At 51.7% G+C, this 13,442-nt stretch overlaps 1 protein-coding gene across 1 annotated transcript in view; it reads left to right on the top strand.

Moving 5' to 3' along the window:
- The window catches only part of Fstl4 (follistatin like 4), a 525,946-nt gene that overhangs the window by 496,754 nt on the left and 15,750 nt on the right, over positions 1-13,442 (top strand). Inside the window, exons 21-25 of the mRNA XM_019209874.2 lie at positions 5,206-5,367; positions 5,701-5,835; positions 6,985-7,011; positions 9,602-9,720; positions 10,802-10,948. Coding sequence (XP_019065419.1) covers positions 5,206-5,367; positions 5,701-5,835; positions 6,985-7,011; positions 9,602-9,720; positions 10,802-10,948 — 590 coding nt within the window. The remainder of the gene's footprint in view (positions 1-5,205; positions 5,368-5,700; positions 5,836-6,984; positions 7,012-9,601; positions 9,721-10,801; positions 10,949-13,442) is intronic.

Genomic DNA, 13,442 nt, shown 5'->3' with positions numbered 1-13,442 from the left:
ACCCCCCCCCCCCCCCCGGCTCCAGCCCAGGGACTCCTCGGTTTCCCCACCACCCCCAGCCTCCTGACTTCCTGCCACCCACTTGCTGTTCCCTGTCCTGCAAGTGCTCTTCCCCCTCTGCTGCCAACTCCACAGCACCCTGCAGGGCTTTACCCCCGCTGAGCTGTCCTCACCCATGCCGGCCAGCTCGGCATGGGAAACACAAGGCCTGCCCTCAGGAAGCACGGCCGCGGTAAAAATGCCAAGGAGCAATTTTTGAAAATCAAGAGAAAGAAGAGTCAGACGGAAGGCACACGTTTTACATAGGATGAGAGAAGGTGAGAAGGTGACAATGCTGAGAAGGACGTGAGCCAGACAAAGGTGACTCCCAGAAGTTCTGGTCTGACAACCAGAAGAGGAGGGGGCCGTTTACTGAGATGGGAGGGGAGAGGAAGAGCCAGTGTGCGAAAGCAAGATCAGGAGCTCCTGGGACGTTACAGGCATGTGGTGTCCGTCAAAGGGACGCGCTGGGGTGTCGTGCTAGCAGGTGGGTTTCTGAGTTGGGGTTTCAGGAGAGGGCTGAGCTGGCGGTAAAATCAGATGCGGTAGGGGGTGCATAGTATATAAAATCAGTGGACCAGGTTGGATCCCCAAAGGGTGATGCACATGTTGGACGTCCAGACCCTGAACTCCAACACTGCCATGTTGCCTGGAGAGGAGAAAAAGCCAGCAAAGCAAACTAGGAAGGAAGGAGGCATGGGAGTAGCAGGAAACTAGGGAGGCCAGGGCCAGCAGTCAGGAGAGCTGGTATTTTGAGAAAAGTGTGCTCAGCCCCATTTGGTGCTGCAGGCTGCTCAGAGAGGATGAGGCCAGGGAAGCAGCCCCGGGGCAGGACCAGAGTGTAGGAGTCATGGCCCCTGAAGAAGAGCAGTTTGGGACAATGGTGGGGTACAGTGTAACTGGACCTGGCTTGAGCAGAGGGAAAGAGGAGTTAGGGCCAAACAACTTCTCAAGGTGTGTGCAAGGAGAAACATGGGGTGTAGTTGGAGAAAGAAGCTGGAGTACCTTCCTTTTTCAAGATAGAAGACAGAAGCATTTTGGGGGTGACAGGGAAGATCAAGTAGAAATCAGGAAATTGAGGAAAAAGACAGATGCTGGAGGCAAGTCCAGGAAGAGGGCAGGAAGGGAGGAATCTAGGAATGAGGTGGGTAGGCCTTGGCACTCAGAACTGGGCATTTAATCATTACGAGGGCCTACCCCACCTTCTCGTCCAAAGAAAGGGGCCGCCACCCAGAAGGCTGCAGAAAGAGCAGCACCAGGAGAAAGCAGGCTTCCGCGGGAGTGAGCCGATGAAGGACTCCCACAGGAGATGCTGCCACGGACAGAACACGAGGTCCAGAAGGCACAGTGCAGGTTCAGGAGAGGAGGCTCCTTCTGGAGAGTGGCACGGCCCGGGAACAGGGCATGGGCAGAAGGACCTTCGTGTGTGCAGTCAGGTGCAACGAGGCCAGGAAGGAAGAAAGCATGGGAGGTGGAGTGGGCAGACGTTGGGGCCTCTCTTTAGTCCTCCTGATGCAGGGATGAAGACGAGGGAGGACTTTTCTGAGACCCCAGGAGTCGGTACCCCAAGGAGACCTTCCTGTCAAAGGTCAGTGCTAAGGCCAAGGCCGGTCGGCGCCAGTCCACAAACCACTTATGGAGGCACGAGGCCCATTTCCTGAGCTCCCAGTTTCCTGGACAAGCCCTTTGCCAACAAAAAGACAGGCAGCCCTGGCAACTGGAATGAAAGGCTTCCCTGGGTGAGGTGGGGAATCGGAGCCTGCTCTCCTGGTCTTCCAGGGTTCCCGAGCTCCCTCCGGGGAGTCTCACGGCTGCACTCGAGTGTCGCGTCGCCCCCCTCAGCGGACAGGCCCATCAGCACAGGGAGTGAGGTGTCCAGGCGCTGCTGTGCTGACACCCGGCTGGCATTTCAAAGCACTGGCTGCACAGTGCTGAACTGCTCGCTTTGCAGAGCCCACCAAGGTCACAAATACGGCGCCGGCCTGAGACGAGAGCCCCTTGACCTCCCTTTGGGGTCATAATGCTTGGTAATGTCTGATGTAGCAAAGCGACCATCATCACCGCCACTTTCCAGATTTCCTCAACAGTGGTACTTCTTTTGCTCCTACAGCTTTTTTCCTTTCTAGATAAACTCGGAATTGTTCTGTCAGACCCACCCAACTGACTGCAAATGGGATTAGATTAAGTGTGTGGCTTAGTGTGGTGCGTGATGTTTCTTAACATTGGCAAGACTTCTTATCCAAGAACATCTCTCTCCAATTATTCCACACTTTTCATGACATCAGGGAGGCTTTATATTTTTCTTCACTTAGGTCCACTCTATTTTCTGTCTGGTCATCTCATATATATATATATGGAAGTTTTTACTTTTGTATGTTTTGGTACCAACCTCTTTATTGAACTAATTAATCCTTACCACTTTTGTTTGGTTTGTTACCTGAAGGATGTCCACATAAAATACTATGTTTTCTATCTTTTTAATATCTGTGCCTCTCATCTTTCGCCTTCCACTGACAACACCCTACATAATGTCAGAGTCTAACACTGCCTCTCTTTTCTCCTTTTTCTCTTTCCCGACTTAATGTTGCCTCCTTCTGAAAAGAATGGCACTATTCTTTCTTTTTATAGAGATATACTTCATTGTAGGAGGAAAATACCATTTTGTTCCTATTTTATTGAGCCCCCCTCCCCAGAAACGGATTCTGGATTATTTTTCAAAAGCCTTTTCAATGTCTAGCAAGAAAATCAAATGGTTTTTCTTTTGACTGCCTGTGACTTTGGATATGATCGATTATAGATTTCCTAATAGCTATTGAAACATATTGCATTCGGCCACACTGTGTTTTTCCATACCATGCTGAATTTGAGTTGTTAACAATGTACTTGGGGTTGTGGTGTGCCTAGCGCCAAGCCTGCAGCTGCACCTGTTTTGTGCCGGTCTCTGCCGCCACCTCTCTCTCCTCTGTCTCTCATCGCTGTCTCTCTCTGTTAGACTTCGGTGTCCAGGTTCTAGATGGAATTTGAAATGTCTTCCCCATTCTATGCCCTAGACGTTATCCAATCCTTCAGTATACAAAGGAAATTTCCTAAAAAACCAATGAGAATGCCTTTTGGGTTAGCGCCGCATGAAAGTTTTAAAAATATTCCCTCCTTAATTCAGTATTGGTACTTTAAGTTTCCTTTTAAATGATACATTTCATTAAGATTTTCACATTTATTACCCACAACTGAGTACAGTACTCTCACATTTTAATGCACTCTGTGTTCTTTCTCTATTTCTTTTCATTTTTTAAACTTACCAGACTTAGTGATTTGATTGGTTTTTATAAACAGCTAGCTCTTAGATTTATTTATCAGTTTTTCTTTCTTGGCTTTCTAATTGATTCATCTGGCTCTGCCTCCATCTCTATTGATTCCTCAGCTTTCCTCAGGTTTACCTTGGGGTTTATGGGCAGCTTGTAGAAGTAGAGGCAACCAAGCAGGAGCCTGAGCTCCTGATGGCCAAGTCCTGGCCACGCCCAACAGCCCCTCTCTGCTGTACTGTGACTTCCCAGCCTAACTTCTGTCTATTCTATTTGGACCCCATTCCTGCCTCTCCCCAGTGGAAGCTGAAGGGAAGTTTCTTTGTTTTCTATGAACCGAAGAGGGAGAGAAGGGAGACACATCTGTGTTCTGAGCAGCCCTCAGACGTGCTGGTGCTCATGCCCCTGCGTACCTCCCCCATCCCCATTTGCCAGCTCTGGGACGAGGCCCTTCCGCTGCACCCTAGGCTCTCCCCAGGTGACAATTAACAAGGAGAATCTGGGAAGAGGACCCAACAGTCCTGACCTCGGGTCTCTGTGAGGTAGGCCATAATGCACTCTGAGCTCCCATTGTGGACACAGCTCTGGACCATTTGAGGGTAAGATCATGGCCTCTGCCTGTCATCTATATGGATTTCACCTTTGCTCCCCAACTTTCCCCCAAAGTTGGCCAAGGAAAGGCTTGACACTCAAGCTGACTTGATGACAGGAGCTCAATTCATTTCTCACATTGAGGCAGTGGAGTTTCTCTTCCTCTGCTAATCCCAGCACACATCACTGGAATTCCACTACCTTGATCTGCCACTGTGCCCTCCAACAGAGGCATAATTTTTCTGGATGCTCTGATCCCAAGAAAAATCCTTTCTCCTAAAGTCCTGGGTTGCCTTTTATACTGAACAACAGAAATTTCCAGGTACCCCTAGGGAAATATAGCCACCTACTTCAGGAAAAATACATCTCCCATCTCCAAAACGTTTGTCATATCCTCATTTGTTTAGTTTAATATGCAGGTAGCTCTACATAGACTCCCACAACCCCCATTTTGGAAACACGCAAAGTGACATGTATGGATAAATATGAACCCGCACTGCCGCTGAAAGTGATGTTGCGTTTATTTCCTGGGCCCAGAGTTCAGACCAGGAAGAAGGGTCCTCCAGACCGTCGTTACCAGTATCTCCCCACAGCCAGTCTGTGTGAGAAGGACCCAAGCAACGTGGCAGGCACCAGAGCCACACCCGCCCAAGCCCGTCTGGCCTGTGGGTCAGGTCACGCCCTCAGCCCCTGCTTAACTGCTGTGACCCTGGGCCAGGTCACTCCCCAGCCAAAGAGGGCACACCTGGCCTTTCACCTGGGATCCAGGATTTGGGAAGTGAAGTAAAAATGACCCGCTGGAAAATCAATGGCCTTCACAGCGTGGTGATGTAATCAGTCACCCAGCCCGTCAGTGCCCATAACTGCTTTGCAAAGCATTTCCTACAAGAAATTAAGCTCCTGTCCAATGGTTTTTCGATAACAGAAATAATATATCTGACTTCATTCAGAAATAAATCCCAGGGACCATTGCTCTTTACATGTAGCAGCTGAATGGCATTAAATATTTATTTAGATGTCTTTCTGATCATATTTAGAATAATGATGGAAGCCATGAATTACGGGGTACAATGCCTGACGTGTTTACTGCCTGAAATCCATTTCACAGCCCTTTCTTTCAGACCTTGGGCTGCCAAAGAGGATCATTGTAAACTGGTGAAGAAGCAAACTCCAGAGCCACCTACTGGGCTCACTCTGGGACAGGGTCAGGACTGGGCCATGAGCGCAAGGCAGGCGAGGGCCTTCTCTAACCTGCACCGATTCCTACCCACAGTGCCACCAGTCATCCGCGTCTATCCAGAAACCCAGGCACAGGAGCCCGGGGTGGCGGCCAGCCTGCGATGCCACGCAGAGGGCATTCCCATGCCCAGAATCACTTGGCTGAAAAACGGCATGGATGTCTCGGCCCAGATGTCCAAACAGCTGTCCCTCTTGGGTAAGAACTACCCATGAGGCTCTGGGCTATCCCCATGTGGCCCCAGGGGTCCTCACCCCAGGCATGGAAATGAGAGGCAGGACTTCTTCTGTGCCCAGCATGTGAGGAGGCAACAGATGTCTCCCCCACATTCCCCGATTCCTGGGCTTATACAGTTTGCGGGGACTTTCAAGGGCCATAATGAGAAGCTGTCAGTCAGTCTGCAGGTCACCCTGGGTACTTGCAGCTGTGCTGTTCTTTCCTGGGCACCTTATGAGGGACACTGGTTGCCCCTTGTCCTGCCCAGGGCTCTGCTGGCTGAGTGGGCCATGCTGAGCACTGTTCTTTCTGCAGCCAATGGGAGCGAGCTCCACATTGACAGTGTTCGGTATGAAGACACAGGCGCGTACACCTGCATCGCCAAGAATGAAGTGGGCGTGGACGAAGACATCTCCTCCCTCTTCATTGAGGACTCGGCCAGGAAGACCCGTGAGTTCACTCTGGCCTCGGAGCTCCTGGCCGAGCCAGTTGAGGGTGTCAGGTGGCAAGAGAGGCTACGAAAAACAAACAAAAAAGACCACCCATGACCAGGGCCACAGCCTCCAACCATGAGCCCTGAAGGCCCTAGTAAACTCCTATTCTCTGTGCATACAGCTGGGCACAGGGGCTCCCCAAGTGTACAGATCCCCACCTGGCAATCGAGTCAGCTATGGAGACACAGAAGTCTCTGAAGGAAGGGGGATCCAGTGTCCCAGCCCCGCCTCTGTCTCCTAGTGCTGTGTGACCAGAATCTCTGCCTCTGGTCACGAAATCCCTCAGATGTCCACCCACCAGGTGCTGCAATCCACAGTGACCCAGAGCTAGCCCGTGCCTATGGTAGTCTTCCTGTATCTGCAGCTTCGCTTCCCACGGTCTGAAAGTATTCAAAATTCCAGAAATAGAAAATTCGTAAGTCTTAAATAGCTTTTATTGCAGTATGTGGTTATAATTGTCATATTTTATTATTATAGTTTTACTGTGCCTAATTTATAAGATAATATACAGGTGTAGGAAGAAATAGACTATTTAGGGTTCGGGACAGTCCACTTTCAGGGATCCTTAGAACGTCTCCCTCACGGATAAGGAGGGACTGCAGGACACGCGCAGCACTGGAGCGTGGTGGCCGTTATCCCAGGGACTGTCACCCATCTGGCGTGCTAAGTGTGCTATCCCTCTGGCCACTGCCCCCTTCGCTCCACACCTGCAAGTGAGAATTCGTGAGTGTGGGTGCTGGTCACGGTCTCTTTCCCTCAGTCAAAGTCGATCATCAGAAGTGTTTCACTTGTTCCTCCTAGGAGAATCCTAGTGGAAATCCGTTCTCCTGGAACCAGGAAATCTGGGAGAAATGCTTTCACTCCTTATCATTTACAGAATATGGGAATCTCATTAGCTGTTGTGATCCTGGGTCCTAATTTCAAAGACTCATTTAGGAGTCAAAAGGGTCCCGAGACCTGGAAACGTTTGGAGGATGAAGATTCTGTACGTGTCGGGCGGGCACCAGTATGTTCCCGAGTCAAGCGCTACAGTCACGTCTGATCTTGCTTTCTTTCTTCCCTGCTGGCAATCACGTCCCTGCTGTCCTAACTCTCTGGGGTACAGTGGCAAACATTCTTTGGCGAGAGGAAGGTACCGAACTTGATTGTTCTGTGTCATGCCTGTGACCGTGTGTGTGGTTCCATGAAAGGCCGCATCTCCGCGAGCCGCTGTCAGCTTTGTGGACGCTAAGCAGGGCGCCAGGAGGGCCCACAGGCCAAACTGATGGGAGAGGGGCAGCCAGTCCAACTCAAATGGTGCAAACATCAAATTAAAAACCTACTGGTATATTTAATGGCAATATTTTAAATGGAAAGTTTCTATCAAAAGCCACTTGTAACCTTGGCATGGCAGACCACTTGGCAAAAGTTCCCACTTGGGTCTGAGCCTCGTGCTTCTCCCAGTAGCTGGTATTAGTGATGGGTTTCATGCTTTGTTAATCTTATGTTGTTTGTAAAAGACCAAAGAGCTGGGGATATAGTTTAGTGTAGAGTAGTTGCCTAGGATGCATGACGCCCTGAGTCCAATCCCCAGCTCTGCTGAAAATAAATGAATAAAATTAAATTTAAAAGACATCCTACCCCCCAAAAAAGTTGTACAGCCCGCCTGGCATCTACAATAGCTGTGACTTAATTATGCTTTGACTGAGAAAATGCTGCAGAAAAAAAAACCAATGAGCGTGCAAATATGCATTTTTTCAATGTATAGATTTTCAAAAGCGTATCTTATGAAACAAACCTTTAGCTACTGGATTGAGCTGTGTGTAAATGCCATCTTTGTACCCCAGAAGTGGTCCGAAATTGACAACTTCGTGTGGTTTGAGAATAGCACAAAGACACAGGAGCTGGGGCGGAACTGGGTGCTGCTCGTGTGCTCGTGTACACGTCCCCGTCCCCGTCCCCGTCCCGTGACCTCTGAACCGGATCTGAGTCCAGACAGCCCTCGGGGGACTTGGTCTGTAGCTGGGTGGGCAGAAGTGGAGCAAGAGGCAGGAGACGTATCCGACACTGCAGGGTTAAGTACAGCAGCTCCCTCTTGAAGAGCCAGGGTGTTTCCTCTCTGTTTCTCAAAAAGACCTTCACGTGGCATCCCTGCTGTCTGCTGTGTACGAGCAAACACAGCCGCAAGACGGTTTCCCAGAAGTCAGCACCAAAGCTGACGCTGTAGGTCTGAGTGCAAACGGGCAGAACCGGAACTGCAAAATTGCTGCCACAGCCTTGCCGGCTGTGACCCACCCCCGTCCTTCTCTTTGCTGCCTGAGCCTCGCCACTGGGCACGATGCACACCACTCAGAGGTGGTGTCCTGTTAAGACAGCTTGCTGCAAAGGGCCTCAAGCTTCAAACGCAGAGAGCTGGGAAGGATGCAGGAGGCCCTGAGAGGTATGAAATGAGCTGTAGAAACTTAGTGCCCATGTCAGGCCCACAGCTACGGCAGGGCGAAAGGTTAGCACTAGAGCAGTGCCACAGCAAACAAACCCTATCATGCCTGGGCGCTAGACGCTTGTGCCCTCCCTCCTGGGAGCCGGTTATGTGTTGGATGTGCTTCTGCAGAGCCTCATATTGCAGCCCTGACTGTGAGCACAGCACTGCGCTCCATGGGAGCCATCCTGCCCCTCTCGGCACAGGCTCTCATCACTGTCAGGGGCCACGGGCCACGCCAAGACCATGCCATGCACATAGGCACTGCCTGGTCACCAGGGCCTGAGGCCAGGGCAACTGCTGTGGGATTTGGAAGGAAGCGAGATGGTGATTCATATTTCCCAGTTTCACTGCCTTCTAATTCACTAAAAGCTTATGCAGACAGTCCATTATACTATGACTCCAGCTTTCTCAGCATGCTGGGAAAGAGTCCTTACACACTTTTCTTAGAATTTATACAAATCCCAGTTTTCTAGCATTAGAAGGAATGGGAGGAGGAGGAGAAATGGAGCAGGAGAGGTGGGGCGGGCATGGGGAATGCTAGATCATACATCTCTCTTCGCCACATCTGCCCTTAGGCAGAGACAGAGTGGACAGAGGGGAGAACTTGGGTTCAGGGTCGAATCCCAGAGGCCAGTGGCCCAGCCACACCCTTCCCCTCCTCAGTCTTCAGTCTCTTCATCTTTAAAGTCATCGGCTGGGCCGTCTCCCCTGGGCAGAGACATCGGCAAGGCCAGGGTATGTGCTGTTCCGCCAACCCACGCTGCCACTGTGTCTGGACAGAGGAGCCGACGGGCCAGGGCTGACTGTGGAGGAAAGAGTACCATGTACCCCACTTGCAAGGGGCAACACTGTGTATAAATGTTTTACAAACAAAAGCCTTTGCTTTTTTGGCACCATCTAATCCATTCTGCTGTCTAAACTATGCCGACCAACCAAGGGACGTTTTCCATTTCAGAACAGGACAGGTCAATCAAACGCCCAAGCCAAGGCCATGGTTACCTGTGAACTTGTACTGGTGGCCAATGCCGGATGACACCATACAGGGCAACGGTGTGTGTTCAGGACAGTGTGGGTACCACAGAGCTGCAGCTGGGCTTATTGAGCGGCCCTTTCTCCCCACCACCAGCCAGCCGCTCATCCCACCCGCTTCTGCCAGAACTGCATTTTGCGCCTGCCTGTGTCTTGTGTCCTCTGTGTTGCATGTGACCCACCTGGGGCCACTGTTCTGGGGGCCAGACCATGCTGTGTTTGCCCCTCCCAGGCCTCAGTGTGGGAAACATGTTCTACGTCTTCTCCGATGACGGCATTGTGGTCGTCCACCCTGTGCACTGTGAGATCCAGAGGCACCTCAAACCCACAGAGAAGATCTTCACCAGCTACGTGAGTATCTGCAGTGGGGAGATGCGGGTCTTAAATTCCGCCAGCTGTGTGTGGTGTGGTTCCGTGGTCCTAGGCTAAGCGATCCACCTGTCCTCTCTCCATCCCGCAGCCTTTGCTGCGCACCGAGCTCCAGGCGAGGCCAGGGACTCACGTAGGTTTCTGCTTCCAGAAGTTCAGAGCCGTAGGATGGAGACAGCACTGTGGACAGACAGCTGCCAGACAGGTGCTCTCTCGTAGGGAGAGAGCAGGAGCTCATATGCACGCCGTGACAGAGGTGCTGCAAACCAAACAGGAGGCCAAGTACAGAGTGACAGTGGAAGGAAGAGAGACAGGAGAAATGATTGCTCGCGGTAGATCCAGAAAAAGCTTCCCACCCCAGGCCTCTTTGTGTTTCATTTCCCACCTGGTTTCAGAGGGTTTTCCCTGGGCTCCTGCAAACAGGACCTGCGGCCTAATGGAGGCAGGCTATGCGTAGGTGGACAAATAAATGGATAAAATCAAGTGTCAGGTGAGAACCACAGAAGTGAGAGTGAGGAACGCTGGGGCGGCTGAACTAGCTGTTGTCAGAGACAGCCTCTCCGTAAGGTGACCTCTGAGTGGAGAACTGAAAGAAAGAAATGAAAGCGGGTAGGAATGAGGAGAAGAGCGTCCCTGGCCAAGAGGACGGCCACTGCTGGGCCTGGCGGGGGAAGGAGGCACCGCAAGCGTCCCCCTGTGGGGACTGAGGTCGAGAGGGACCAAACTGTACATGGCCCTGCGGGTTTCAGGAAACACTGGGGTTCTATGCTGAGCAAGAAGGCCAGGGTGGGAGAAGCTGAGGGCGCACTCGATGGGGCCTCCGGTTTACTGCGATCCTGCGGAGGCTGGCCCAGGTGGGAAGGCTGGACACGGAACGGGGTGCAGAGTGTGGCAGCTGTGGGCAGCAGTGTGGCTGGAGCCAGGTCACCGAGGAGGTGGGAGAAGAGGTCGGTGACACAGGAAGGCTTGTGCGCAACACTGTCTGTCCCGAGGAAGAGGCAAGAGGGGCCCGCGGAGGGTCGGAGAGGAAGGAAGAACACTCACGCCATCTCTCCCCTGACAGGAAGAAATCTGTCCCCAAGAAGGAGATGCCACCCAGCGGTGCCAGTGGGCGTCTGCAGTCAACGTCAGGAACCGGTACATCTACGTGGCCCAGCCGGCGCTAAGCAGAATCCTTGTGGTCGATGTTCAAGCCCAGGAAGTCCTACAGGTACACATCGGGAAAGGAGGGAAAAAGACTCCAGATTCTGGGGCTCAGCTGGGTGCATTCGCCTTTGCTTCCCACACTTCCCCAGCTTCTGCAAGCGATGGTACGCTTGCAGGGCCCGAGAGTCCTGTGTGCTTATTCATCGAGCATTTTTTGGCTATTCTCCGAGTGGAGAGGGTTTGTGTGCTGTTCCGGGTACTCTAGAAATAGCCACAAATGAGCACAGCAGTCCCCAGAGCTTCGATTCTCATTGAGAACCCAGAGCATAAATCCAGATGTTGGGGAACTGTAAGTATGAGGGATGTGAAAGCAGATGAAATGGGACAGAGGAACCACAGACCACTTTGCACCGGCCCCTCCCGGAGGTGGACAGAGCACTAGGTCTGAATAGGAGCAGAGTGTGAGGACGAGGGCAGGGCCAAGCAAGGCGAGTTCACAGAGGGCCTGGGAGGCCAGTTAGGCCCTGGAGTAAAAGCCCAGGGTGAGCTAGAAGCCACTGCAGGGCCCTCATCAGAAGATGAGGTTAGGGTTAGGGTCTGGTGGGGCTATTCCAACAAGACAGGGTGGTGGCAGCAGAAGGGTTGAGAAATGATCAGACTCTCAATGTATTTTAAACAGAACCTAAAAGATTTCCTGACATGTAAGGTTTGAAAGTTATCAAGGTGTTTGCTGACTTGAGCAGAGAAGGATGGCGCTCTTTACCATGTGTGGCAGTCTGAACAGTGGCCCCCATGATGTCCCTATTCCAATCCCTGGGGCCTGTGAATGTCCATTTATATAGTAAAAGGGACATCGCAGGTGTGACTGAGGATTTCCGACCAGACGATTAACCCAGATGATCTGGGTGCCCCCGCGTGGGGGGAGCGGAGGAGTCCACGTGAACTCAAGCGAGAAGGCCCGTGCACTGGAGGAGGGGCCTCAGGCAAGGGATGGAGCCACAGAGGCTGGAAAAAGCCAAGAAATGCACCTCCCTGGGAGCCCCGGAGGAGTGTGGCCCTGCTGGCACACTGCTTTATACTAGTGAAACCGATTTTGACTTTCTGGTCTCCAGAAGTGTAAGAGAATAGATCTGTGGTGTTCTGAGCCCCCAGATCCGAGGTAATTTGTCCCTGCAGCAACATGACACAAATGAAATACGGTAAAAGAGACTTTGGGCAGGCAAGGGACAAAGCAAAGATCAGACTGGGGAGAAATTTAGCTTGATGCTGTTACATATATAAATAAGACCAAGAAAGCAGAACAACAAACAGGTCTGAAATCTAAAGAGAGGTCCAGGGTAGAGATGCTAATTGGGTGACGTTGGATGAAATCACCAAGGTGACAGAGAAGAGGCAAAGGTGAGAGACCTGGATCACTTCAACATTCAAGGATCAGGAAGGAGGGAGGACACCAACAAAGGAGTCTGAGGAAGAGTGGCCTGAAAGGCAGGAAGAAAATTAGGGGAGCTCCTAAGGCTGAAGGGTGCTTCAGAGGAGAGGTAGGGTTTGAAGACAGAGCTGCTGCTGGTCTTGGTACCACAGAACTGTCGATCACCTTGGCAGGGACAGAAGGATGACCGTGGTGAACGTCAACCTGCTGGAGGGGATTCAAGTTAGAAAGCCAGGAAGGGACGTGGAGATGGGGGACACAGGCAGCAGTATGGAGAGGGTTTGTTTTTGTTGCCCAGGTAAACAGAAGTAGATGAATGAGGAAGAAGCTGAAAGCAAGAGCCCAAGGAATGGTCTGAGAGTAGCTAACAACCCCAGCAGTCTCCTTTCCCCTGCATCGCGCAGGTAGGCAGGTTCCATGGAACCGAAGGCCCCGGAGATGCCAGCCTCTCCTGAAACAGCCCCCTTGCACTAGCACAGGAGGAAATGGAGAGTCTTCTGTGCAGGGTGATAGGGGAGGGGGTGCTCAGACCGACTTTGATCTCATTGCCTTTATTTTCTCAGTGAAATAAGAAGGAAATCACCACCAAGGCTGAAGACTTGAGGAGAGGCAGAAGTTCAGTGTGGGACTGAATGGGCTGGGTGCAGGGGCCAGGAACGCTGGGCAGCACAGAGGCCCCGGAAGGACTGGGTGTGAATTTAAAGTGAGAGCAGTGTGCAGAGCTGCCTCTCTCCCTGCCTGCGCTCAGTGACCCAGCACAAACTCCCCGTGCACAGAAGGTCGGGCGTCAGCAGGTCACGGTTTCTCTTGGCAAATACAACAGGAGCTTTTTCTGCCTATCTTTCTGCAATTGGTTCTCCCCACCAGAGAACACACTCTGAGTAATTTCAGTCCCGGGAGTTTATTGAAGCTTGTTTTACAACTGAGTTCACAATCAATTTTGGTAAATGTCCCGCGGGTGCTCTAAGGGGTGTGTGTTCTGATAGGTGTGGCGCCCTGCGTAATCAGCTGTGCATTCTGACTCCGGGTCATTCACAACTTTGTGTCTTCTTACTCTGTCAGCCACTAAGGAGTACGTTAAAATTTCCCACTGGTATGGGAGATTTATCTGTTTCTCAAAGTTCTGTCC

This window comes from Fukomys damarensis, unplaced genomic scaffold (genome assembly GCF_012274545.1).
Source record: "Fukomys damarensis isolate Sample0158 unplaced genomic scaffold, DMR_v1.0_HiC HiC_scaffold_9, whole genome shotgun sequence".
NCBI classification, from domain to species: Eukaryota; Metazoa; Chordata; class Mammalia; order Rodentia; family Bathyergidae; genus Fukomys; species Fukomys damarensis.
Note: the sequence above shows the minus strand (reverse complement) of the source record. Positions and strands in the feature narration are given on the sequence as shown.